The 27842-nt window shown below is 40.2% G+C and overlaps 1 protein-coding gene across 6 annotated transcripts; it reads right to left on the minus strand.

The window, feature by feature from the left end:
• Positions 1 to 1206: 1206 nt before the first annotated feature.
• ACOT9 (acyl-CoA thioesterase 9) lies at positions 1207 to 27815 on the minus strand. Of its 6 annotated transcripts, none has more exons than XM_054061280.1 (16): positions 27774 to 27815; positions 25813 to 25904; positions 24240 to 24266; positions 20904 to 20949; positions 16765 to 16935; positions 16633 to 16670; positions 15262 to 15345; positions 14096 to 14199; positions 12902 to 12975; positions 9972 to 10039; positions 8900 to 9011; positions 7909 to 7999; positions 7329 to 7414; positions 6429 to 6516; positions 6094 to 6244; positions 1207 to 5851 (listed from the first exon to the last, which is right to left on the minus strand). In XM_054061280.1, the coding sequence occupies exons 1-16, from the start codon at positions 27785 to 27787 to the stop codon at positions 5793 to 5795; spliced, it is 1305 nt and encodes a 434-aa protein (XP_053917255.1). In that variant the 5' UTR covers positions 27788 to 27815; the 3' UTR covers positions 1207 to 5792. The 6 variants fall into 6 exon arrangements, with proteins under 6 accessions (XP_053917255.1, XP_053917298.1, XP_053917265.1 ...); XM_054061323.1 differs by lacking the exon at positions 27774 to 27815 and adding an exon at positions 27599 to 27742; XM_054061290.1 differs by lacking the exon at positions 27774 to 27815 and adding an exon at positions 26894 to 27544.
• Between the last annotated feature and the right edge of the window lie 27 nt (positions 27816 to 27842).

Raw genomic sequence — 27842 nt, forward strand, 5'->3', positions numbered from 1 at the left:
CTTTCATGAGTTTGACTACTATGTGACTGCAGTAGACCATGAAAGGTCTTGTTGCTTACATGGGAGTCTAACCTCTGGGAAGCACAGGTACCTCACTAGTTATCAGAGATATTCTTAAGAAATGCATGTTTTCCCTGTGAGTCTTATTTAGATCCTTGGTTTTGCCAAAATTTACTTCTCTTAGCATCTCAGGCTTAGATTCATGACTTTTGCTATTGGTAGATTACTTTATTTCTGCAAAAATATCGTCTGCTTGGTCACATTCTAGGAGCTACAGCTACTAAAGAGCCACCTTGTTATGGTACATTAGTCTGTAGCGGCTAACCCAAAAGTCAGAAATAAGTTACACCTGCTGAATTAAATTTCCAGCCTGCCCAAAACAATTTTAAACTACTAAGAACATGTCCTACACTACATAAATCAGTACAACTGCACTGAAAAAAAAACCATACAGCTAAACCACTCCATGTGATTCAAGAGCTGAACCAGTAATATTTTTCCCTGCTTGTATTTGTAGTGTGTGTGCTGATAAGATCAGTTCCAATTCACACAGTCTGTATTTTTTCCCTGGCCCTTCCCTGTTGGCAGATGTATGTAGTGGTTCATGTTCTGTGCTGATCCACTTATTAACCATGGCTTTTTAAGGGAGCAATTGTCGTCTTTCCCAAGATTAGTATCAGAAACTTATGACTCATGTAGATGAATTAACTCCTTCAAAGGAAAAAATAACATCTCTGTGTAAGATATACTTCATAATTGTGTGCACTGGAGATTCCTTTCATAAGACTGTCCTCTTCTGCTCCTTCCCACCTCTCCGTCTCTTTTTTTTTTTTTAATATAGAGTTCTAGAGTTTGCACAACTGGAAAAATGGCACCTGAAATCAGGATCAACCCTTCACCAGGGTCATCCTTGGAAAGGCCACACAGGCTTCCTCCCTGCTCCAATGCAGCACTACACTATTACTCTTGGTTAGATCCTACCCTCATGAGAACTTGTTTCTCCTTCCCCCACCATAACATACAATTCCTTTCCCATATACATAGACACTGGTTCTGTAGAACAAGACCAGCAGGTGCATTTTCACTGTAATGCTACTTGATTTTGTAGACTTAAGTTAGTATTGAGCAGCATTAGTCACCGCAGACAGAGCACAGAGGTGGCTGCTTGCTTTTTTGCTTCAGCTCTTTTTTCTCATATTAACAGGCTGTATATCAGCAGCTTGAATTTTACTCAGGATTTGGTTTGCAGCTTTTATCAACCCTGAAACGCCAAAACCATCAAGACAAAGCACAACTCCAGGCAAGTTCAAATAACTCCAAGCAATTGCAGTGTGACAAATGCAGATCCAGCTATTACATGGATATCCATATGCAGCCCAAGACACCAAACAAACCTAACGCTCGTGCCCTCTTCTTCAGCAGCTTTATTTGCTTTTCCAGCCAGGCCACTCTCCTTCACACCCAACGCTCTCCCAGCAGCAAACACCTCTGTGGCACTACGCCAGCGAAAGAGACATAAAAGACAGAGACGAGTTATATCACCTGCGCACCAAATACCCTCCATCCAGCCCACGTTTCCTTGTAGAGCCACGCAAGTAGCAAGTCACAGCAACAAAACCACAGGTTGTATTACTGTCACACACACAGCAAGAGCATCAAACAAAAGCAGATGTCAAAAGCTGTACAAACTCTGAGCAGGAAAAAGAATAGGTCCAAGAGTGCTTGCTGACTGAAGAAAAACCAAGGCCATCTTCACACACTGAGCATTGCAGATTTAGGTCCACAGCAGTGTAGCTGTGCCAAATTTGAAGGCGTCAGCCCTCTAAATGCATGTGGTAAGAAATGAGCTAAGGATTTTTTTATTTTTTTTTTTTAAAGCAGCTCAATAGGAATAAAATGTCTTAAGAGAAATAGTCCAGGCAGCCAGCCCTCTCTCTCCTGCAGCACAGAACCCTAGTGTTAGCCTATTTGTATTGCCTGCAAGAAAAAAACTCTCACTTTTAGAAGCATTTAATGCTGGAGATGACCCCGTTGTGGGCTCCCCACCAGCTTGGGGGACTGGTCCTTGCTGCAAGACCACACCTGAATTTTCTGCTCAACAGTTACCAGATAAAGTAAAGCAATACTGTGAGCAGCAATCAGAGCCTGGACCACAGTCCCTTCTGATTGCTCTAAGCACCAGTTCTAAGTCATCCTCCCCTCCTCCAGAAATCTCTCACTTCTGCTACGTAACAGAAGATAAAAGAATATGAGCTGCCTCTGCCCAGAAGTGCCACCAGCCTCCTGGATAGGAGCCCTCTAGGGATGAGGATTCTCTGCTGTCAGGACAAGTGCACCAGTCTGTTTGCTATGCAGGTATCATTACCCAACTACACCTTCCACAAAAGGAATCCCCAGTTTCTCTTTCATCAAAGCTGAATATTTACGCTTTTTATTTCCTTGTTAGCTAGTGTCTTCCCTGTGAAGAAATAATCGCTCCCACACCTAGTTAAAAACATGTTCAGATGAGGACCAGCAATAAAACAAGTTTGTCGTCAGATGAAGACTGGACTGAAGGTGCAGTAAAACCAATTAAGCATACAGGAAGTTTAGAGCAGGTTTCTGAACTAAAACCCTCGCCGATGCTACACCAGCTCCAGCAAGCTTCTTCCCTGAATGTTTTACACCACAATGCAGCTGCAAATGAACCGTATGACTTTGAAGAAGGGCTACCAGAAGCTGTCACAGTCAGTTTAAATAAGTAATTTTAATACTTTTTTTCTTTTAAACACAAAAATAAAGACATTCAAAACAAAGTGCTTTTCCAGACACTGAGTTCAGCCAGTCCCACAAAAATCTCCTTTCATATCACCATTATAAGACACATTAGGGGAAAACAATCCAGCTCCCCCAGACTTCCTCCTCCTCATGGTATTCCAAGGCATGATAGGCACAAAAACATTTACTTTCCACTACAGAGCTGCAGCAAATTACACAGGTTCACTATAAATAGGATTTTATAACAACACCTTTAGGCTTGCGTGGGAACGGTTCGTCACTTGCAGCAGTGACGGGCTGGTCATTAAGTTGTAACATAAACTCAACTTTAATGACTATTTTAAAGTATTTTAATTCTGAATATGAGATCTGAAAACAACTTCACCTCACAACAGTATACAGTGACATGCATAGATACTACACTTGAACAAAGACACATTTAGCCTATTATCAAAGAGGGTCACAACTTGGAATTAACTTCTCGGAGTAAAAAACACATAAGCACACATCATATGTCTTTCTGTTTATGGCTATATATATGTTTTACATATATGTATATATACACACATACATTCTGCATGGCTGTACGTACATTTCTACAACTACTGTGATTGTGGTACATGATTAAGTTATCATGAACTTTGAAAGCACACTAGTTCTTCTAAGCATCTTCATTCATCAGATTCATTTTCTTCATTATGTCCAAAGGTTTTGATGTCACACTTTGCTCTCTACTCTATTTCCTCTTTTTTCCTTCTCCACTCTGGGCAGAATTTAGAAATTATGTTAAACTCATATTTAAATATAACTGAAAAGTAGAGGAAGAACTCGGTACTCTCTTAACTTACAAATGTTACACAAAAGTGACCCAGGTAGATTGACTTGGTCAATGCTAAAAAACCTGCAGATAGCTTGGACTATTATACAGTCCCAAAGCAGATCTCTCCGCTTCCTGCCTTCCTACTTATTTTTTTAACAGCCACTATTAATCCATGCAGCAAGCGGAAAAGCAGCTAGGATAGAATTTCAGTTCTTCAATTGTGCAGTCAGTCAACTATTTTTAGCTTCCAACATGTTTTAAAAAGGAGAGAAACAGAAAATACAACATATATATACAGCATCATGGCCATTAAAGAAGAAAAGATTGTAACATCATGGAATTGAATCAGCACTGGAATGTGGCTGAAGAGAGAAACTCTGTGCAAGGAACCAAGAGCTTACTATCACTGCAATACATTAATCTGATCCAAATCAGGCAATGCCCCTGTGACTCCACTGGAAAGCCATCTTAACTTAGAAATACAGGCAGCCAAACCCTAAAAAGGAAAGGCTTGATATGTATAACATGCTGGTTATTACAATACTCACTCTCCTCACATGCATAGCAAACAACTTTTAGGAGCCACGAAGTTCATGCTGTCCTGGCAACAAAGGAAGTTGGTCCTAAGTGTGAATTTCTCAAGCTTTCTTACTCAGAAATAAAATTCCAACATGTTGTTTTATATTATCAATCTATTTCATGCATCTGTGCCGATCCACATTATTTCTACTTGCTGCTTCCTGATTTTAAACCTAGCAGAGATGCCAGAGTCAGTTATTGTGTACTATATAAGACATGATATTTCATCCATTTAATCTACCAATGAGCCCAACTAATCCTCTTTGGGTTTTTTCGATGAGAAAGGCTATGAGTCTTGATCTGAAGGTATAAGAGGTCCAGTTTTGTGCTTGTGACTATTTGTCCTCAGTGCTAAAGCTGATGCCTCTCATCCACTCACCTTCCTGATTTTGGGATGTAGGGCTTTATTTGCCAGATATTGGAGATAATTAAAACTTTCTCCACTACATCAGAAGCAGTTCAGTATCAAGCATTTTCTTGCTGTTACTTATATATCATAGTTATGTCCACCGCGGTATCCCCTCTGTAGTGAGGAATTATTCTGTCCTTCACAGGTACACTTGGCAACTTTTAAAGCTCTGCAATAGTCATATTGCATTACTGTCTACCAAGGAACCAGATAAATAATCTGGCTGAGGAGGCTGCCTTATAGCTGTACAGCTCCTCGGTTGGATAAAAATCCTCCCACCATTCAGCAGCTGACTTGGGAGCTGCTCAAAACACGTTCTCTGGATCCCTAACTCCAGCATCAAACATAGTCATTACCATTTTAGTGGCATTTTACCTTTCCTGCCCTAAGTCTCTAATAAACCAAAATGTTCTGCTCCACAATGCCCTTTCCCAGTCCTACACAATCTCACCAATCAGATCTCTACTCACAAGCCATCGGAAATAATTTATTAAAGAACTCATTTACAGTTACATTAAAAAAAAAAAATTAGAAAAGGCAAGGACTGACTGTACACAAACAGAATGCCAGAAGAGGCCATCTGGCCACCTCATTTCCTCGCAAAAATTGGTTTCTTTCCAAGGGAACAAGAAACCATCCAAAACAGAAGCTGCAACAACCTTGTAAGATCTCAGCTGATGGGAAACACCTGCTTTAGATCGTACCCACACACCAGGAACTTCTATAAGCTTGTGCTGCTGCTCAGATGCATTTGTCCTTGTTAAAGAAATAAGAAACTCTAAATCTGATTTCAACAAGAATGTAGGTCAAATGGCTTCACCTGTGTGTATCTACTTATTGCACACATTTTTTCTGATAGAACTGCTATCCCTTATCAGGGAAAGACAACAGAGAGCTACAAAGGGAAAGAAGGGAGATGGTGACAAGGCAGCAAAGACTGTAATGAGATCTCTCAAAGCAGACAAAGAGAAGCTATCTAGAGCTTAAGATTGTATTTTTTTCTGCCTTTTTCCTAGCATCGGCATGTAAAAGTAGCTTTCAACAAATCCTAGTAGCAGAGTATAAAAAATCCAAGAATATGCAAATACATAAATAGCACTAAAAAGGTACTCTTTGTTGTGGGGTTTGTTTTTGTTCTTTTTTTCAGTATTGCAAGCACCTGTCTTGTCAGCTGTCTCTTTCCAAGACAGCGTGCTGCTATGCTGATGACGCTGCATCTAGTGTCTGTCAGATTTCTTTCATGATTGCAGCAAAGTGTCGCTTCCCATCTAAGTACAACATGGACTCTACATGAGGTGGAGAAAAGAAAGAACCACGTTAGAAACTTAATGTCAATACTGGGCAAGTACACAGAATGGTAAGATTAAAAAGCAATCCACTTATCAAAACACAAAACAAGTGTGCCATGAAACCCCGTTAAGCTGTTCAAATGCCAAGAGTTAATCTATTAAAATGACCAATGTTCCAACAGAAAGAAAGTAATCTTTCCTATAGAGCTGTGATGACAACGCATTAATTAGATACTTGCCTCCATATGTTTTGGGGACAACCTGTGGGACTTCGTTTTCCGATTTAAATGTAAAATGGAAGATATTGGTTGTCTGGTGCTCCCTGGTATCTGGATCATAAACCTCACTGTGTACTCGAACCTGGATGTAGTTTTTTTCTGTGTAACAGACCTACACAGTTAAGACAAGAGTTGTATTTTGCAATTTATCACCGGTATTGAAAAACTGTAACAGACTTCATTCCTTTAACAAGAAAAGTCACACACTCTCATAATACATTGTTCAGTATCAGGGATTAACAGTCACTACAGCAAAGGTAAGTTTTTCTCATTTTCGAAAAGAAATCAACTCCTACCTGTCCAGAAAGCAGTAATAAAGATCCAACCTCGACTGGCCTCTGAAACATGATATCGTCAACAGAGACAATAAAAGGTCTGCAACCCCTAAACAAGAAAAAGAAAAAATACTTCTCAGGAATAACCAGGGTGTTTGGAGAAATTTAAAACATTTTGTCATCAGCATTGTAATGAAGGGTAATTAGATAACAGATCTCTCTTTAAGATAGGCCACAGGAAGTGCTGAAGAACCATGTCACCACCCAAGACAAAAATAACTGCAAGAAACTTCTCGTGCATAAAAATACACACTTTTAAAGATAGATTATTGCACCATTGTTGTATCTTATGACTTACACTTGCTAGGCAATCTTCATGCCATCCTTGCTTAGGGCTCAGTTTTCCAAGAACTGACATATAACCCTTCCCTTTCTACCAGGCTATGCACGCTCCATTTAACTTTAGATGGCTCTTTGCTGGGTGATGACCTCACCTCAGTCACTTTCTAAGCACAAGCAGTTACTAAAAGTAGTTCAGAAACGATTCCTCCTGTGTACAGAATGAAAAGATGTAATATTTATTTGATAGAATGTCTACTTTATGTGGTTAGAAAGAAAATATATCTTCAAAAATCAATCTCAATAGCTTGGTGTGGTAAAAGAAAACAGAAAAAGAACCTATTTTCTGTTTTGACATGTAAAGCTTAAAAACAATCCTCCAAGGAGTAAGACACAAATCTCTTTGTAAGTACAACATATGCTCTAAGTAAAACAGTGCTGTGCACCAATTGTGCAAGATTCTACTAGACACCTAGGTCTTTCCTACTCAGACAGTCATTAGCTTGGTTAGCTTGGCTTCCCAATCTATTCATATATGCACAGTGCTCTGGATGATACAACTATTGCAGATCTACAACTCACCCACAGCTGCAAGCAGTTGCCCATCCCAATTCAAACGCCTTTCTCATGAGAAATCCTCCGAAGATCCTATTGAAGATGTTCCGTTCCTGTCCGTAGAAACAAAAAAATCCAACTGTTATTATTACACATTTTTTTTTCAAAGCACTGTGTTGAAGTCTGCACTTCACACCATCTAACAGAACTCCCAGTATCTGAATGTACATAAAGGACCATTGAAATACACACGCAAAAGTCCGAATCTGCTAAGGCAACTTTACTTAATAGGAACTCATTGGATTCATTTGACAACATAAGATAAGAACTCAAAATTGTGTCAGCAACCAGAAGCCCAACTTAAACGCTTTGCAAAGGAACTTCTTTACACAAAATGAATAGTCTGTCAAGAAAACAACATAATTAAAAATCTTGTACTTTGCAGCAGCAATCCATACAGATAATAGAAAAACGGCAAAGGAAACTAAGATCAAAATACATTGTAAGGACTGCAGAACCAAACCAAACCAAACCAACCGATTGGCTACTTTTACAAGACAATTAATAAGTGACTGTTTCTGTAATTCATTAATATGTTTTGAAATACCTGAGGATGGCAAATCTGTAGGCCCTTCAGCTTTGCATCTTCCATCCACACTGAACTGGGTGGTAATTTACGACTTCGGAAACTTACTGTCCTTTGGAAGAGACGATAATCTTTATAGCCCACATTAGCAGAATTCAGCAAGTCAAAAATGCACAAATAGCAAATGCAGACACACACTTGGAAAAAAACCCAAAACAACACACACACAAAAATAGAACTGCTATCACTAAAAACTGTTCCAGCTGACTTTGGAATCTTATCTAATGTGATATTTTGATTTGTTACTGCAACAAACCTACACTCCTGATCTTTTAAAAACTTCTGATAATGTTCAAGCTTATGTGAATGAACAAACTCAAAAAAGGTACATGAAAGAAAAGATAAATCACAAAGCACACACTTTGCCAGTAAACCCTTACTTTGTTTTTTAAGTCATATAATATAGATATTTCTAATATATAATACATATTATTATATGTATATCATAAAATATAATAAAATGTAATGTAATAAAAACATAATATAATAAAAGCAAACAAAAGCTAACAGAGCAATTCAACATCAAACATGCAGATGGTTAGTGGTTTTCAAATCCAGACAGAAGATGTACAAAACACATCTGGTAATTTTAAGGAAAGGCACATCTCACTTTGGTAAACAGCTTTCAAAACAATTAGATAATGTTAGTAAGTTAAAGAAATTATAAATTATCCAAGATTATTCATAACAGCTCAGAAGCTCTTTGTACTAACACTTTCACTTTAACCACAACTAACATTCCTGAACAACAGAAGACTTTTAAGAGACGTAGATGCCATATTACATTTTGTACCTCTTTTCAAATAAAAAGCTGCAGAGTTTAAATCACAAAAAAATGGGAAAACAAAATGTGTGCATTTACTCCAGACTGTCTAATTAGCACCCACTCTAAAGGCATGTTACTTTCCCCTCTCATAAGACTTCAGTTTTCCTCTATCCGTCCCCTTCTTGCCTTGTGTCCAACGTATTAAGGAATATGTCATGAATAATGTTTCTTTCTTCTGCAGTGGGAGCCATTTTCAGTAAGGAGGCAGTGCTGAAATCAATCCTCTTCAGCTTGTTCACTAAACATAAAAAAAACCCAAACAAACAAACAAACATATTAGAGTTCAAATTAAAAAAAAAAAAAAAAATTTGGCTTGGCTCTGGAGATTTTTAACCTGGAATCAGCTGTCTCTTTCCTTTTTCCTTTCCCCACCCCCCGTAAGTTAAAACCTGTAACTTCCCAGTCCCATAGATTCAAAGAGAAATTTGGCTCTCAAAATTGACTGCTTCAAAGGAAAAATAAGGCTGTCCACTGTCACTGCACCCAATGTGACAGACCTTTTATACACATACTATGACACCCATTCACTCACTCCTTCTGCAGAAAACTTAACTACTCCCCTCAAAGTACAGAACAACGTATCAAACAACAAACTCTACAGAACAAACAATCTCCTTCAAGTTCTGCCAATGGTACAAGAAGGAAAATTTGTGATAGAACTCATAGGCCACAACAACTGAAATTTTAGCTTAGAAGTTCTTCTATTCCGTTTATTCAGTTTTTCTAATTCTCTGCTTTAAAATTCCAATTTGAAACAAAAGAAGATGGAGCTACACACTCCTTCCCCTGCTCTTCCCCTTTCTTTTTCCAAGTTTCTTTCCAAAAGGAACACGGGCACCTGGATAGGTAAGGAGCTGTGATGCACCCAGCATACTCACCATGGGAGCAATCAATCAGCCAGAACATTAGGAAAGCCTGTGCTGTCCTCAAATCTGAAGTGAAGCAAGCATCCTAGAAACAGAGAAGTCTAGGAGCAGTGCAGAGCACATCAGGAGTACTCTTGTCTGTCAAAGCGTTGCCAAGAACATGACAGCAGGCTTTAAAACTCTTACGCTACTGACACACGAGACAGAATAAAAATCTAATTTTAAACAAATGAGGAGTATTTCCAAGCAGCAGAACTTCTGAAGCCTACTTCCTTCCAGCTACTTAGTTGAACCTGAGGCAGACATGGATACTACCAGGAATTATGACATACATTCCCCTTGCTTGAAGATTTCTTCTTCCTCAGGGGTCTCAGGAACGAGTGGATTAACAAACGCTGGCCTACAGAGAGGAATTTTTTTTACATTACAAACATTTTAAGAATTTTCTCTGTGAGCACATTATAACAGTCCTCCATGTCCACTTACATATACGTTACAAGATGAAATGGCATACACTTCAGGTTATGTGGCAGCTGCCAAGAGACCATTATATTAGCTTTAACTCTGAAAAGGCAGTTAAGTGATCCAACCACTCTCTAGTATATACTATACCAATAGTATAGTATTATATATAAGAGTAAGTAAGAGAAAGAGTCTATGCTTCTTAAAGGGCTAAAACTGTAGCAATAGATTATAACGAAGATTATTCAAGCAGAAAGCTGCTTAGAACTCAGCAAATGAAGATGTGATGATCTGGGACAGTCTAAAAGAGATATACAAAACTTGAACGCTTTCATTCCTCCTGGAACAGAAGGAGCTAAGTGCCGTAGCTAGCAAATGTTCTTACAATCTACACGTTCCCATGACAGCCTTATCAACAGCAAAAAGCTGTTTACTACATGTACTACTTATCAAAGAAGATGATATGCGCCTGCCTTGAGTACAAATTTGTATGTTTATTTTACTGCACAAATAAGTTTACTCTAACCTCATCATATAACAATTACTTCTTTTCATAAAGCAAAGCAAAAGCTGATTTTCAAGAGGCATTCTTCCCCATAATTTCCAATTATTTTTCCAATTACTATTTTTCCTGAACAGTTCACCTCTACCCCAAGCCTTTACTTGGGCTGGTGAAAAAAGGCATGCAGACAGGAACTCTTCACTTGGAACAAACTGCTCTTTCCTAGCTTGCCAAAGCTCTGGGGATTTTGGAGACATACCAGCTCCTTCTCTACCAGAGCTCATTTTCCCTCTCCTCAGCTCAGGACATAACCACATAAGCTCTCCTGTCCAAGCCTCAGGCTGCCGAGACACACATTTTCTATGGTCTAAAAGCCACAAAACCATGTTTCTGTGGCACTATAACCAACTTAATTTACTCTGTACCTGTCCGAAACATTTTTACCTCACATAGAATAAATATGCTGCTTATATGGACTGAATGCTTCCAAAACACAGATGGCTTGTGGCTAGCTGGCTTGAGGAACTGCCTCTGAAGTTTTTATGTATCTGTACAAATCCATGTAGCCTTGTCCCTAGTCAGTCTGCTAGTACATAATTATATCAGATTCCATGTAATACTTGCACAAATTAAGTCCTTAAACTGGGAACCATAAATATAATGCCAAATGCCGGGTCCTGCACTAGGGGCATAACAACCCTATGCAGTGCTACAGATTAAGTCTGGCTAGAAAGCTGCCTGGAGAAGGATCTGAGGGTGTTGGTTGACAGCCGACTGAACATGAGCCAGCAGTGTGCCCAGGTGGCCAAGAAGGCCAATGGCATCTTGGCCTGTATCAGAAACGGTGTGGCCAGCAGGTCCAGGGAGGTTATTCTCCCTCTGTACTCGGCACTGGTGAGACTGCACCTTGAGTACTGTGTTCAGTTCTGGGCCCCTCACCACAAGAAGGATGTTGAGGCTCTGGAGCGTGTCCAGAGAAGAGCAACGAAGCAGGTGAGGGGACTGGAGAACAAGTCTTATGAGGAGCGGCTGAGAGAGCTGGGGTTGTTTAGCCTGGAGAAGAGGAGGCTGAGGGGAGACCTTATTGCTCTCTACAACTACCTGAAAGGAGGTTGTGGAGAGGAGAGAGCTGGCCTCTTCTCCCAAGTGACTGAGGACAGGACAAGGGGGAATGGCCTCGAGCTCCACCAGGGGAGGTTCAGGCTGAAGATCAGGAAAAAATTCTCCTTTCACGGAAAGCGTCACGGAAAGGTTTCCTTTTCACGGAAAGGGTCATTGGGCACTGGAACAGGCTGCCCACGAAGGTGATTGAGTCACCTTCTCTGGAGGTGTTTAAGAGACAGGTGGATGAGGTGCTGAGGGGCATGGTTTAGGGAGTGTTAGGAATGGTTGGACTCACTGACTCAGTGGGTCCCTTCCAACCTAGTGATTCTACGATTAGTGTGTATACATATATATATATATATATATATATACACACACACACACATACTTAAATGCATAGTATGTTAATGGATTCTAAAAATGTCTCATAAACCTGAAGGAAATCAACCTAATAAGTACCTTTAATCTTATCAGGACTAAATTACGTCGAGCAAAACCTCTTCATTAAATATATCACTCTTCATTAAATACAGGCAAATATTTAAACTAGTTAGAAGCAGAATTTTTTTATACCTTTTCACTGCTGAAAGTGAACAGCCTGTTAGTTTAATGACTAAGGAGTTACAGAGAGAACGAAATCAGAACAACAAGAAAGTTAATTTAGTATTAGTTCTGTGAGAATACTGATCAGTTCCATGTTAGTTACTTATCCAAGTTTTAGGCCGAGTTATTCCGATAACACCTGTCTATTAAGGAATTAAAGACACTGTCTACACGTGTCTATTAAGGAATTAATGTCATTATTCACTCAAAGGCTATTTAACCATTAAGACTCAACCTTCTCACTTTTTTAGGGCAAGCAAGCAAGCAATTAATTCTAACAACTACTGCAGGTGGGTTTCTAGCTAACTCATTCACTTCTACATTCATCAGGCCAGTCATTCAAACACAGAGAATATGTGTTCAAGAAAAGGGTCAGATCCCAAGACAAACAGCAATCTCTGGTATCATCCACCTGATGAAAGGAATGCTCTGAAGCTTGCCCTGGGGAAGTAACACTCATTGGTGGAAAACATCAACTATGTGATTTATTTATCACCTACACTATATGGTTTCTACATATAGCAAGCTGCCACATTCGCTATTTTTACCACAGCATAAGTCTGAAGATTATTTTCCTGTCTGACAAATTACCGTTTATTTTCCGGATCCCGAGCCACCATGACAAAGGTTGCATCTAACACAGGGCTGTAATCACCATCATGTAACTAAGAGAGACAGGAAACAATAATATTTCCAAACCTTAAAACTGTAAATGTGTTCAGCAAGCTCTTCAGTTGACATCAAATATGTGATCACACTGTCAACAGTTTTATTTTTGCTTTCTGTTACTACTTCAAGATATCTCACGACTGGTCAAAGAAGGCAATGACACAAATTAAAACTCTAGTTTCAGGAATTCTGCAAGTGAACAGTAAGCAGGGAATGCTTATTAACTGCTTGTTTGCACCACAGGGAGGAAATCAACACAGGCTTTTTAAAAGGACCGCTTACCCTTTACTCTGAGAAATACCAAAACAACAATTTGCTGTCAAAACCAAATTGCTGCTAATGGCAGCACCAGCAGGAGTTCCGACAGCGAAGGTGTAACATTATCTTCTACACTAGAGACTTTACTTAAGGAGACAAACAGTCTCCTTAAGAATCAAAAAATATTTACCTATCTGAATCACAGTCACTAATACCATTTCAGTGTTTATAGCATATCTTTATTACTCTAAATAATTGAAGTACTGAATTAATATTTCAGTTAACTAATCAACCGACAGTAAATATTCAATAGAAAAGGTAATGATTTTTTAATTGAATTATTAATATTCCTTCCACTTCATGCACAGTGTAGCCTGGTTAGATAGTCAGACTCTTTTAATTTATTTTCTTTTATTTAGTATTTAATAACTTAGCAAAAGAATTATACTACGAAGTAGATAAGATGCACAAAAGAGAGATAGAATTTAATACTAAATCTGAATACCAACATTGAAAATGATAAATCTATAAAACGCATAGATATAAGGAAAACAAAGCTTTTCAAAAGCAGAGAGAAACTTCGTTAAGGCAGAGCATATCCACCGGTGGGAGTGCTGTCTTCCAGTTTTATTACAAAATGCTGGTTAAGAAAAATGCATGTCTTGACAGATTAGAAACAGAGGATCTTCACCTGGACTACTCGAAGTCATCTTGGTCTTGAAACATTAAGGCAGTTTCAAGCCCTTCATAAACAGTTATTCCAGAAAATATAATTCAGAATGCTAATACCATCATCCAGAATTCACCTTAAAGCACCTCATGACTGTCCTAAGATGGAAATAAGTCACAGGAACTAACCTGCAGCATGTGCATCTTCACTTCCATTGAGGTCCTTCCAACCCAAGAAACGTTGCCTGTGAATTTGATGTCACAGTCCGGATGTATAATCTTCTTGCACAAAACTACAGACAAACATCAGAGGTAACTGAAGACATCTAATACTAAAAAGAATGGATTCTCTTCAGTTCTGTAAGCAGCAACACACAAAGACAACTCAGAAAAGACAGGTGTTGCAAGTTGTTCCTGCCTTACCAGACTTCTAAAGCCAGAACAGGAAAAGTAAATGGGCATACAAGTGGCAGACAAATGGCAGATCCACAGCCGCGTTCACGACAAAACGTGACACAAGCAAGGTCGGGCTCCACCAGAACAAACACACTTTTCAATAATCACAGAATGGTTTGGGTCGGAAGGGACCTTAAAGCCCATCTAGTTCCAAATCCCCTGCCATAGGCAGGGACACCTCCCACCAGACCAGGCTGCTCAAAGCCCCATCCAACCTGGCCTTGAACACTTCCAGGGAGGGGGTATCCACAGCTTCCCTGGGCAACCTGTGCCAGTCCGTCATCACTCTCACCATGAAGAGTTTCTTCCTAATGTCTAATCTAAATCTTCCCCCTTACAATTTAAAGCTATTCCCCCTCTTCCCATCATTCCATGCCCTTGTAAAAAGTCCCTCCCCAGTTTTCCTGTAGCCCCCTTCAGGTACTGGAAAGCTGCTATAACATCTTCTCGCAGCCTTCTCTTCTCCAGGCTGAACAACCCCAATTCTCTCAGTTTGTCCTCATAGCAGAGGCGCTTCAACCCTCTGATCATCCTTGTAGCCCTCCTCTGGACCCGTTCCAACAGTTCCATATCTTTCTTATGTTGGGGATTCCAGAACTGGGCACAGTACTCTAGGTGGGCTCTCACAAGCTAAGAAACTCACAAACCAAAATAAAGCCAAACACAGACATGCAGGAATCATGAAAGTCATATTTTGAAAGGAAGGGATATATAAAATGCTGAAAAGCATCTACAAACCCCTCTTCCCTTCTCCCTTCACCAAAGCCAAAAACAAGACAAAGTGAACCAAAGAGGAGAGGGAAAAACTTATCTTCAGTAACAACCATGGGAAGGCAGTAGCTGCTGAAAGAGTAAGACAAACAGATGAAATAATTTCTACTGATGAAATCACCACTTACCGATTTTATCCACCAGAGCTGTAACTATTGATAAGGGAGACCTTGGCTGCATTTCTTGCTTGGTGTGAGTGTAACAAATAAGAACTGCGGAGAGACCAAAAACAGGAGTCAGCTCTCAGCGTTCCTAGGCTTAAACAAAACCTTTAATGAAGCAGCTAAAAGCCATCTTTGCTAAGTATGAGAATTACAGGCAAAATTAAAGTATCATATTTTAGTAGTGCACACAACTTCCACATTTTCATGTATGTAACTCACAGGATGACTATAAAGCAGTGATTCAGCAGCTGTTTCAGCTACAGGTATCATTTACTTCCTACAAAAGAGAAGTTTAGCTGAGCACTTAAAACCAACCCATCACTCCTCTTATTTTCAATCTCATTTAATCTGTTCCCCTTACCCCTGCAGCCCATCTCAGGTCCTTCCTACCTCCTGTTTTGATTTCATGCAGGTTATCCAAGAATACAAGCTATCTGGGGACTTATTTTCAAATACTGGTTCCTTTAATGATTTGCAGACTAGACAAACTGTGCCTTGCAGGTATAAAAGCATAGTCAGAGGTACTTATCACACTGTAATTACTACCAGCCAAACCACTATTTAAACTAATTAGCTCTGCTCACAAGAGCACATCCAACTAAACAGACTCCTTGGAGTAATACAAGGATGCAAACAGGTTTTTTTTTGCAAGTACTCAGATAATTTTCACTTAATAAAGATTTCCATAATCAAAAGTTTGTACTTAATGAGATAAGAGAAAGGAATATCTCTGTCCTTCCAGGTAATCCAAGACATTTTTTCCCTCTAAAAGTACTAAAGTCACAATTCTGAAATCCATTATGTTATCAACTTATGCCATCAATACGACTAGTAAATCTGAATGGGATTTATGACAATCCTATTGCCAACAACAAACTAGAAGTCAATCAGACCTTTAAGTAGTACATATGCTGAGATCGTAGAATAGACGAGGGGCAGCATGAAACAGTACGTTTTCCTGTGAAAACTGCTGACCACCATCCTGAATGTTGTGTAATTGGGACAGAATCTTGATTAACCCAAACAATACATCCCCAGTTTGAAGCCCAGTATGACTACAAACAAGGCAAAGACATTATGTGTTGCAACAGGAAAAAAAAAAAAAAAAAGACTTTCACAGATTTCCAGGGAATATAAGCAACGCACAGAATGAAAAACAAGCTCATATCATCTACCAACAGAAGGTAGCCAACACTATCAAGTGCACTTTTCTAATTCAGGATAGGTACTGATGCCAGTATCTTCCACATCCCAGAAAGAAATATCAATCAACAGTAGTCAAACTCACTGCATCTGCATTACTTGTGCATTTCTTTTAACAGCATAGATACATACCTCCTAAACTGTCAAGATCTTCAAGTATCCTTCCAAACCTGTAAGATATGGGAGGTTGACAATTAATTACCTACATCCATAGTAAATGAAAGTTAATACTTCCTTATATGTGTAACACTGTTGTTTTAGTACCTTACACTGTTGTGTACATTCAGATACTTTTCCCTTATTTCAGGTTGACTTCCTAGAGGCAGAATAACCTCCAAGTAGCTATCTTTCATCCGCCTAGGAGGGAGATCTTCCTGTCGTTTTGCCAATAAAGTATGAAGAGCTTTTCTTTCTTGCATTGCTTGCACGTGATCCCTGGTAAGAAAAAAAAAATACTCTGGTATGGAACATGACAACAGAACTGCAATACTAGATAAAAGATGTCACACTGAAGATTATCAAAATGAAAACAAAAAAGCAGTAGAAGTTGTAAGACACAATAAGTGCACCTTGAAAAGAAAGCGAAATGCAAATAATCAGATATGCTAAGCAAGACTACTGAAGAAAAGTTTTTGCATATGTGTAGCACACACATATTTTGCACTAAGGAGATTAACACAATTTATCTAACTCTGAATGCCACCAAAATTGTTCCCCTTAAAAAGAACAAATCACAGATAATTTAATCTATTTCCCTCTCTCTTCCTACCTAGTTCTGTTATGACTACACAGGAAAGTTATGGAAAGAAATAAAACAGAAAAGGGAGCTTTTTCAGAGTTGTTCTTCTAGCACCACCAAGTCAGAGGGGTTGCAGCTCTCACAAGACAGTAAAGGCCAACTTCTTGCCATTTTTTTTTTCTGATCTACAACATTGGTTCCTTGCACAAGTACCTCCAAGACAGAGCATCCTAGCCCAACATTCACTCTCACCTGTTCCTCCTAGTTTTCTCCCCTTAAAAGTACAACCTCACTGAACAAAGGAAGTATTTAATAACATCCTTGAACTCAATAAAATAGCATCAAAAACCCGAAGTTTAAAGATGCAACAGTTCCAGCATAAAGCCAAAGAGCATGCAAAACTATAAATCCATTTAATAGAGCATGAGAAGGCATAAAACATTAAGTAAACAAACTTAATTTTAAACTTGTGGATTTGTGCCATCCATCCAGTAATGCATGCCTCACTGTCAATACCTGAGTGCCACTGTTTAACAAAACCAATTTGAAAAATAAAATAAACTGAAAGAAAATAACAGAAAGAACATTTTCACCAGAATCAAAATTTGTTTAAAGTTTTGACTTTGGATGGGTTCTGGGTATTAATAATTTTAGACAAAGACTTTTCTGTCTTGAGCTTTAATTTCAGGAGAGGAGAGGTGCAAAGCAGTCATACTTCAACACATTTATATTCCCTCTCTTCTGTTTAATAATTTTGGAGGAAATATAAATAATCCACAATCAAAGAGAGTAAAGTCTAGAAGAAAATTAGGAGGGGGTTCTTTGTTTGTTTGTTTTAAATATGAAATACAGTTTACTTCATCTGGGCAACATGACAATTTCAGAGTTCAGAGAAAATAAAAAGCTAACAACCTCCTCTAGAGGGCTAATGTTTGAAGTCACACCACTGCACAGAAATAGAATAGATTAGATGAGTAAGGAAAGATGTAATGTCCCAGATGATGCCCCTTTATGCTTTTTAACAGATTTGTTTCCAAGGTCTTTCAGTGAAAGGTTTAAGAGAAATTAATCAGACAGTAAATCAGAAATGCATCTACATACACACAGACACCAAACAATAAAAAAACAACTATGTTCTGGTTTCACCAGTCCCATCCTGGCTCCTCTGAGGTCAACAGCAGTGCTCTTCTTGACTTCAGCTTCAGGATGTACTTTTCAGTGTAGGGAAATATTGCTTTCAAGGCAGTAACATTGTTCAACAGATAAATACTGTTATACACTGCAACACCAGCAACACAGTAACAATACTTCATCTGAGTATTAAATAATACCTGACCTAAACATTCTGAGAAATGACCTTATTTCTGAAATGGCCACAACTCTAGCTAATTAGCACTGAAAAGATTGTTTTAATTACAATTGAAGTACAAAATCAGAATAAATATATATATATATAAGCAAGACACGTTTTTCTAGTACTAAATGCCAATAGCCTTCACAAGAGAGAAACCATGAACTAAAGTTTCCTTTTAACAGAATTAATGGCCAAAGGCATTCCTCCAACTTGCATCTCCCCCAGCAGTCCAGATTTAAGCATCTCAGTCCTTCCCTAATTTCCATTTCGGGATTTCTATGAAGCTTTTCACTTAGGTTTATCCTCTTCAGTTATTCTGTGGACAAACTCGATTTAAGCACTAGCTGTTCAGTCTCTACGCGTATCAACTCTTTGTCGCTCCATTTTAAAAGTGGGATCTCAAAGGCCAACCCTATCCTGGGCTGCATCAAAAGAAGCATTGTAGAAGGAGGTAATTCCATCCCTCTGCTCTGCTCTGGTGAGACACCACTAGGAGTACTGTGTCCAGCTCTAGCGCCCTCAGCACAAAAAATATACAGAGCTGTTGCAGTGGGTCCAGAGGAGGGCCACAAAACCAATCAGAGGGCTGGAACATCCCTCCTAAGAGGAAAGGGCTGAGAGATTTGGGGCTGTTCAGCCTGGAGAAGAGAAGGCTCCAGCGAGACCCTTCAGTACTCAAAAGGGGCTTGTAAAAAGATGAGGACAGACTTTTTAGCTGGGCCTGTTGTGACAGGACATGGGGTAATGGTTTTAAACTAAAAGAGAGCAGATTCAGACTAGATATAAGGGAGACATTTTTTACAATGAGGGTGGTAAAAACCAAATTTGGAGTTCCCAGAGAAGCAGTAGATGCCTCATCCCTGGAAACATTCAAGATCAGACTGAATAGGGCTCTGAGCAACCTAATCTTGTTGAAGATGTCCCTTGCCCATGGCAGGGGGCTGGACTACGTGACCTTAAACGTCACTTCCAACTCAAACCATTCTATAATTCTATGACCCTCCAAACCTCCCTGTATTAAACCTATTGTTCTCAAGCACTCCCAGCTAAGAACTCGACGGCTTTTCTTCTTCACATGGTAGCTGACACATACAGCACACTCCAAACCATTTCTGCTGTATTTCATACAGCACAAAAGACATGCCTGTCTAAGAAAAGCACTACTGTGGCTTATCCTGGCTTCAGTCTGCTCTCTTTACAGGGCAGGGACAGTGGGGGAAAAGAAATTAATATAAGATCAGGCTTGTCCAGCACCATTTCAAATCTTAATCCTTGGGTGGCATTTCCATGTGGCACACTCCATCCCCAGCCATTCTGGGTTGCAGGAAAAGCTTGTTTTAAAAAGTCCACTTCTACAGTCCTTTTCAGATGACCTACCAAAAATTTCAAGCCCACCCATGCTTAGGTAGTAGTTATTACTAAGCAAAAATCAGCTCCACAGATTCACCCATTTTCTTTAGCACGCCTATAATCCCATTTAGACAAATCTTGACAGCAGGCCTGGACAAATCAGACACTTCAGCCAGGCAAGCCTTTCCAAGTCTCCACCAGTATACCAAGCGTGAAACAAGAGCTCAGCAAACACAGCCATAAGAAAATCAACAATCAATACAACAATTATGGGACCACCAAACAGCAATGCATAATATCCCCAGAGTGCTATACTTATTCAGAATTGTTAACAGTAGAAGATTACAGTTAATTCTCGCTTATTCAATGCGGTGGAGGGGGAGGAAGGTAATCTGTATGTAGCCAAAATATTAATGATTTAAACTGTATATAAAATAAACTAAAATTAAGTTACAGCGGAGAAAATAAATGCCTGAGAAGCTCCTAAGGAGACAGATCTTAAACTGACAATTTTCCATTGAAATTGGTGCTGCCAGGCCATTTGTAATGCAGCCTGCTTCATGAAAAACCAGCTCAGTTGCCTCTGAATCCAATGAAGAACAAATCTATCACATGGGTAACCTACAAACAGATATCTCAAAAGGTAACAGCAACATAACATTTCCAGTGAGACTCTACAGCTCTTAAATGTCCACCAGACCCAAAGGTAATGGGAGAATCTTGTAAGCATCAAGGTCACTTATTTTGTTTCTTTGGTGCTAAGGATCTTCTTCCAGAGAAATCTCAAGAGTTAGTGATCCACAAAGTTAACAACTCAGAAACCTTGTTTGCATTACTTTTTTTAGCTGGATCTTTTTTTCTCTTGGTCAGTAAGCTAACACAGTTAATTTCCACCTCCACAATGCTGAGTTCTCTCTGGGTTTCACAAATGAAATAAAACACATTTAATGTGCACTGTACCTCCAGTTGGTAGATGCTCCCACTATATCCCTCAATCTACTCCGCACTGAAAAAAAAAAAGAAAAAACTCAGCAAATCAAGCTTAGCTCTGCAAGAGATAAACATGAGGTGGCTGGTGCTAAAAGGCACAATTCTCATCCTAGTACAGGAAAATTAAGCAAATCCATGCAAATAGCAGCCCAGAAACAAAACTTTGGCCAAATTCACTGATATTGTTAGTACGCATATCACAATAATGGGTTGAGTAACATGATTCCGCAGCTCATTGTGTACAGCCAACAAGGGATGCATCTTGAATGTTTGTTAATGCAATCTAACACCTGCATTGCTAATTAACAACTGAAAGAGGCAGCAGCTCAGGATCAATTTTGATGTGAAAATATTGCAGCCTAAACACAAACAAACTGTGGAGATAACACAGATCAGAAAGTCATAGAAGAACATAAAAAGGAACGGTACAGCTGGAAGACAGGGAACGAGGAGACTACTTTTTAATTAGTACCACTCATGAAAGGCAGGTAATGTCAAAAGACTGGCTGTTGCCTGCAGGGTTTGATAGCCTAAATTTTTAGCAGTCTCAAAGAACAGTGTTAAGACACTTGAAGGCAGGCCTATAAAACTGCTTGCGGCACTGTTTACACTATCAAGAGTTAATGCTAGCTCTGCACAAGGTTTTTCCTAAATTTCAAGAATAATCTGCATAAGCAGTTTCTCTACTCTTTCCTTGGATTAGGCTATTAAATGTGCTAATGTGTCATTAAATGTACCAAAGTACTCCATCACTGTGAGGCAGATGAACGTATGCTATTTGGACTGTCTGAAAACAAACAGCAACAAATCACATTCTCAGAACAGAAGAAAGTTATAAGTTGTGCAGTAGGGATCCTTTGCTTATGTACAAAGACTTTTATAAAAGACTGTTCAAAATAGTAAAGGATACATTAAGGAAGGGCTAACAAGAAAAAAATCCAGAATTTCACGACAAAACAAAAAGGGAGCTGCCGGCAACTCAGGAGCTGATCCTTTATACTTTTAGGTTATTGAGACATCATGAGGCTCGGCACTTTTCAAGCTAAATGCCCAGTCATTCACTGTGATCAGCAAGCTGTCCTGCGAACCCTGGAGTGAGCAGAGCCTGATTTCCGAGGTATTTAAACCATAACCCTCCCTGAGCCAGATCCACCCAGCTCTGCACACCTCCTCCCCATACTGTCACTTCAGTTTCTGCTGCTTTCCTGCCCTAGTTATAAAATCATAGAATGGTTTGTGTTGGAAGGGACCTTAAAGATCATCCAGTCCCACCTTCCCTGCCATGGGCGGGGACACCTCCCACTAGATCAGGTTGCCCAAAGCCTCATTCACCCCAGCATTGGACACCTCCAGGGACGGGACATCTACGACCTCTGGACAATCTGTTCCAGTGCCTCACCACCTTCACAGTAAAAAATGTCTTATTAATATCCAATCTAAATCTCCCCTCTTTCAACCTCCACCACCACAGCACCCCTAACATTCCTTTTTCTTGTTCCGTCCCTTGCAATACCCTCAGCTCCTGCCCCTACACTCCCAGCCTGCTGCTGTTTTGCCTGCCATCTAGACAAGCGCCAGCATGAGCTGCAGTTAGCCCAGAGGCAAGGAAAGGGTTGACTGACAGCCAGGCAGCACATAGATCCCAGTCACTCGCCAACTGCGAGCAAACACCATGGTCCATGGCTGACCCCAACACTAGCTCTGGCACCCTAATGAACCTCTGATTCAGAAGCCTATTTTCACAAAGCTTGTGGAAACAGGATTCTCTTTGAGATTTGTGTTCATCTATTTCAGCTGACATCAAGCAACAAAACGTTTTAGAAGAAGAGGGGGACAAGAAGATAGGCAGACAAAGAAAAAACAGATTGCTTAAGCTTCATTTCTTTAGGAAATTAGACTAAAAACTTGGTTTGAAATTAGAAGTTTCACGAATTCTAAAACCAAAAAATTTTCAATTAAAAAAACTGACTGAAAATCTTAAGAGTTGGTTTCTTCTGGAAGCGGAGAAGGCCTGATTCTTTATTTTCCTTATTTTCTTAAGAAGCAGCAGGCTTGTTTACAGAATAGGTACTACTTTCCTGTTACTCATACTCTACCTGTGAAGCTGCCATAGCATGCATTCGATCAATACAGTACCAGCAACAACACCGTTACAGCTTCTAGAATACAAAAACTCATTTCTCCAACAGCGGGCAGACTGCTGCGATAGACAGGGAAATAAATAGCCCTTTCTCTTTGTTTAAATTAAGTTCATCTTCCTTTTTAGCTCTAAAGAAGTAGAAAGCTCTGCAAAAAATCTCAGGTACAAATGTGCAAACATATATATATATATATGCGCACGCACACACACACACACATATATATATATACACACTCTTAGCCCCATTTAATACTTCTAATTTCAATTTTAGGCACAGAAGTAAACATTTGCCAGGCTGAGCACACATAATTTTTATTTTAACGATAAAAAGGACAAAGTGTAAAAGTGCTTCTAAAATATTGCCAAGTTAAATCTATTACATTTTACAGGCTCATAAGTACATAGTTTTCCCCCCCTCCCTGCCTCCAGGAAGACTATATTGCCCTTCTAGATATTAGCTATCTTACAACAGAAATTTAAATAAGTAATTAAGCATAAAAATCCATGAACTCTTTCTCTTTTCTTACTTGGCAAACGTCTTCAACGTGTAGAACAATTACAGCAAAAGGGATTTATACATCGTTATCATGTCATGTATTTCACAGTATCTCTTAAACTGTGATTAGTGGATCATTAATATGAGCAGTAGGGCTGAAGTTTATTTGCGCTATGCTGTAACAAAGGACACGAGGGCAGCTGGACAAGATCACTGCATTCAGCTCTGCCAGTGAGACCCGCGCCCTCTTGCACTGGTGCCTCCCCAGGTCGTATCCCAGTTCAGGGAGACTATCATGATGTATTTTACCACCAGTTTTGGTACAGATCTTGGTCTGGATTTTAGTGAAAGATGCAGATTCAAATGCCTAAAATGAAACTAAGTACTGCAGGAGTTGCTGCGCCAGAGATTTTGTATCCCACAAGCCTCTTAGAAACGTAGTATCCAGCACATCACCAGAAACACAACCGCTGACAGAGGTCTAGTACCACCAATACCGCCACAAATAAGATCAGAGGCATTCACTGAAAGCAAAGAGGCTTTAAGCAAGTTGACAGAGAGCAATAATAACATTTTGGTTTTTGTGAAGGCTAAAGTATGGGAAAAAAGTAGCTGAGTGAGTTTAGCGTTATAGAAAATATTAAGATATGTACAGATTACCACAACACACCATTATTCACATGAATGGGTGAATGTCCTGTGGAATGGAAAACACAGGTTAGACCAACAATTAAAAGAAACAATGCAAATTACATCTAGTAAAGAGCTACCTGATTATATTACCTGCTTGAGTTCTATTTATGCCCACATTCCTTAGTTTTAGTAAATAACTGCAGGCAACCTATCCTTGCCTGATTTAGGGTCATTATCTTTGTGTTTACAAATGAGTTTGCCTTTTCCTTCAAAGCCAGTTCCCAGTTCCTTGGTCTATTGGCTCCATGCACTATCTGCTTGTAATGTAATTCCAACCAGTTTTTCAAACAAAATGCTACCACATACTGTTGACAAACACTATTAACTTTGGAAAGAATTTCAGGAACATTCTTCAGGAAACAGGATGAGAATTATCTCAGAAGGAACTTCCAAAACTTCCAAAGTCCTCCTTCATGTAGTCTTTGGGAGAACCACGGAAGAAGTGAGGGTATTCACAACTGGGACCCAAAGTAGGGAGGAAGCATGTGAAAAGCTACTAAAAACAAGTACCTGATGTTTTGTGAAAGCATGGATACCAAATTAAAGGAAACTCATTAATTCATCAGCAAAAGTTTGTGTAACGCTATTTAAATGTTACAATTTTGGAACAGAATCTCAAATATTTACAGTTATTACAGTCCAAAAAAATACTAGTATTCCTTAGAAACAAATCAGAGGCAAGGCCACAGTGGCCTCACTGCTTCACTATTTTTACTGGCCTATTAGGTGTTACCATTATCAAATATCCAAAACAAAAGAGCAGGGTAATATTTGGAAGCATGCAATATTCTATATCCTTGCTTCTCTACTTTAATCTCCCAAATTACTCTTTATTAACAATAATGAAAATAAGTTCTCTAACAACAAATAACATTCATTTTCCCTTTTACTGGATAACCTGTGTTTTCTGTTTAGAAAAGAAAGAGGAGAAGATCTCAGAAACAAGCAGAACTCCATGAAGGAATTATTCGTATCTGGCTCCAGCCTTTTTCCTCCTTCCCTTTTCTCAGCACATGGGATTAGAATGCAAGAAAACCTTTCTAAAAGCCTTTGAAACACAAACATTATGGTTTATTACTACTGGAGTGCTAAAACAATCTTAACACAAACCTCTATTGACAAGAGCATTTTCACAGGGCAACGCTGCTGATAGGATTAAAAGATTTCTCTAACTCTGTGAAATTCACAGCACTGATACACTAAACCTTCAGTACGATATTATTTCCACCCAGTTCTCAGTTTCTTGGCCATTGTCTCTAGTTGCCACAGTACCTGTCTGTACTAAGTTGGCTTTCTATCTAAAGCCAACCTGAAAAACAGCTGGCCCTCCAGAAGAGAATCACACACTCTTCCAAGACTAAAGACGAAGAGCCTCTAAATCTGTTACTTAGATGATGATTCATATTCGTTGCTATTTATATCTAAACATACAGTGATTTTCTGCTACTTCCTAAAGACATTATAAGCTAATACATGAAGAGCCACAACCTGAAAGAACAAACTCCTTAGAAATATTGCTAAATCTTCTGGAGTATAGCCAATTACTTTACCTTCGAACATGTCAGGAAGCAATGGGGAGCCACTGGTCCCAGAAGTGAGCGTCCTAGCCAGCAGAGAAGGTAGCTTCCTCATGGTGTACAACCTATAGGCAGAGCAAAAGAATTTAGCATCTTTAAAACCAATGCCATGAAAATAATTTAGAATTTATTTTTTGAATGGTGCTGATTACTTCAGAAACCCCACTCCCTTTTTTTTAAGCTGGATTTTCAGAGCCAGATACAACCAGTACAACAGTCCAAGCCAGCTGATATTCCAACTGATACCAGTCCTTATATGAAAACAAGAAGGAAGAATGATTAGCTAGCAGTAATTGTTCTCTTCATTGACTGTTCAAATGCCCTGAGACAACCAGCTTAGACCAAATACCAGCTTCCACGCTGTAGACATCCTAACACAGATGGGTTCTGTGCGCAACTAGGAAATCATGCATGACCCCAATCACACACTTCTCCTGCACTTGGCTGGTATGTGGAATATCCCAACAAGGATATCACAAGGCCTCTTACACAGTTCCATGTAGCTAAGCCTGTTCTTCTCCTCTGTGGCTTACTATGGCTGCAACTCGTAACAAGTTTAAAGTGCAGGGTATAATCCTATTAGCTGTTCAGCAAGAAGCTTGTTTCAGCAAGAAGGGACAGCCATGAAATCCTTCAGAGTATGTAATCTGCCCAGCATTTCAGCAAGTGTTCAACCAGGTATCAGCCAACGTGACTCCTGCAGGCAAGAAAAACTGTGCTAACACAAAAATACACAAAGGGTCAGCAGGAGTAAAACCCTTTGAGACAGCTCATGGCATTAGCCTCACAAGGCACATGAGGTGCCCGTCACCCAGTTTTCTTCAGCTGAGGCAGGTGTTTTACCTCAAAAAAAAAGAGGCAAGTCTCCAGGCATCAGTAGAGAAGTAGGGCCATGTACACACCTCTATATATATCTCCCTCGTAGATATATTTACACATATGTCACGTACACACAAACATCCTTGGCTTGCACATACACCAGAATTAGTTAAGAGACTAAAAGGGGACACACAAACAAAAACCCCTCAGATGCCAGCAGAGTTTCTCTTCTTACCAGAGATCACAGGATCATAAAACGTTTTGGGTTGGAAGGGACCTTAAAGATCATCCAGCTCCAACTCCCCTGCCAGGGGCAGAGACACCTCCCGCTAGGTCAGGCTGCTCAAAGCCTCAACCAGCCTGGTCTTGAACACCTCCAGGGACGGAGCACCCTGTCAACCTGTTCCAGTGCCTCACCACGCTCACAGGAAAAAAATTCTTCCTAAGATATAACCTAGATCTCCCCTCTTTCAGCTTAAAACTGTTACCCCTCGTCCTATCACTGTATTCCCTGGTAAGGAGCCCCTCCCCAGATTCCCTGTAGCCCTCTTTAAGTACTGCAAGCCTGTTATAAGGTCTCTTTAGAGCCTCCTCTTCTCCAGGCTGAACAACCCCAAAGCTCTCTCAGCTTGTCCTCGTAGCAGAGGTGCTCCGGCCCTTGAATCATCTTCGTGGCTTTCCCTGGACTTGCTCCAACAGCTCCACACCCTTCCTGTGCTGAGAACTCTAGAACTGGACACGATACTCCAGATGAGGTCTCCCAAGAGAGGAACAGAGGGGCAGAATCCCCTCCCTCGCCCTGCCGGCCGCGCTCCTTTCGATGCACCCCGGGATCCGGGTGGGCTCTGGGCTGCGAGCGCAGATGACGTGCACGCACACGGAAACCTCCCCACAGCCGCGGCAGCTCCCGCGCCCCACGGCACATCCCGCGGGACCTCACCCCGGCCGGGAAGGGCGATGGGCGGAGGAGCCACTACACCCCGCCGCCCCCAGCCCCAGCCGAGGGCAGCGCAGCCTCCCCTCGGCTCCCCGCCTCGCGGCACGGGGCACTCCGGGGTCCCTTGTCCGCCACCGGGCTGCCGCGTCGCCTTCCCTCCCTCCGGGCACAGCCTTACCGGGCTGCCAGCATGGTGCCCTCGCCCCGCCCCGAGCACGTGGGGCGCGCCCCGCCCCGCCCGAGCCAT

Source organism: Cuculus canorus, chromosome 1, assembly GCF_017976375.1.
Source record: "Cuculus canorus isolate bCucCan1 chromosome 1, bCucCan1.pri, whole genome shotgun sequence".
Taxonomy (NCBI): Eukaryota; Metazoa; Chordata; class Aves; order Cuculiformes; family Cuculidae; genus Cuculus; species Cuculus canorus.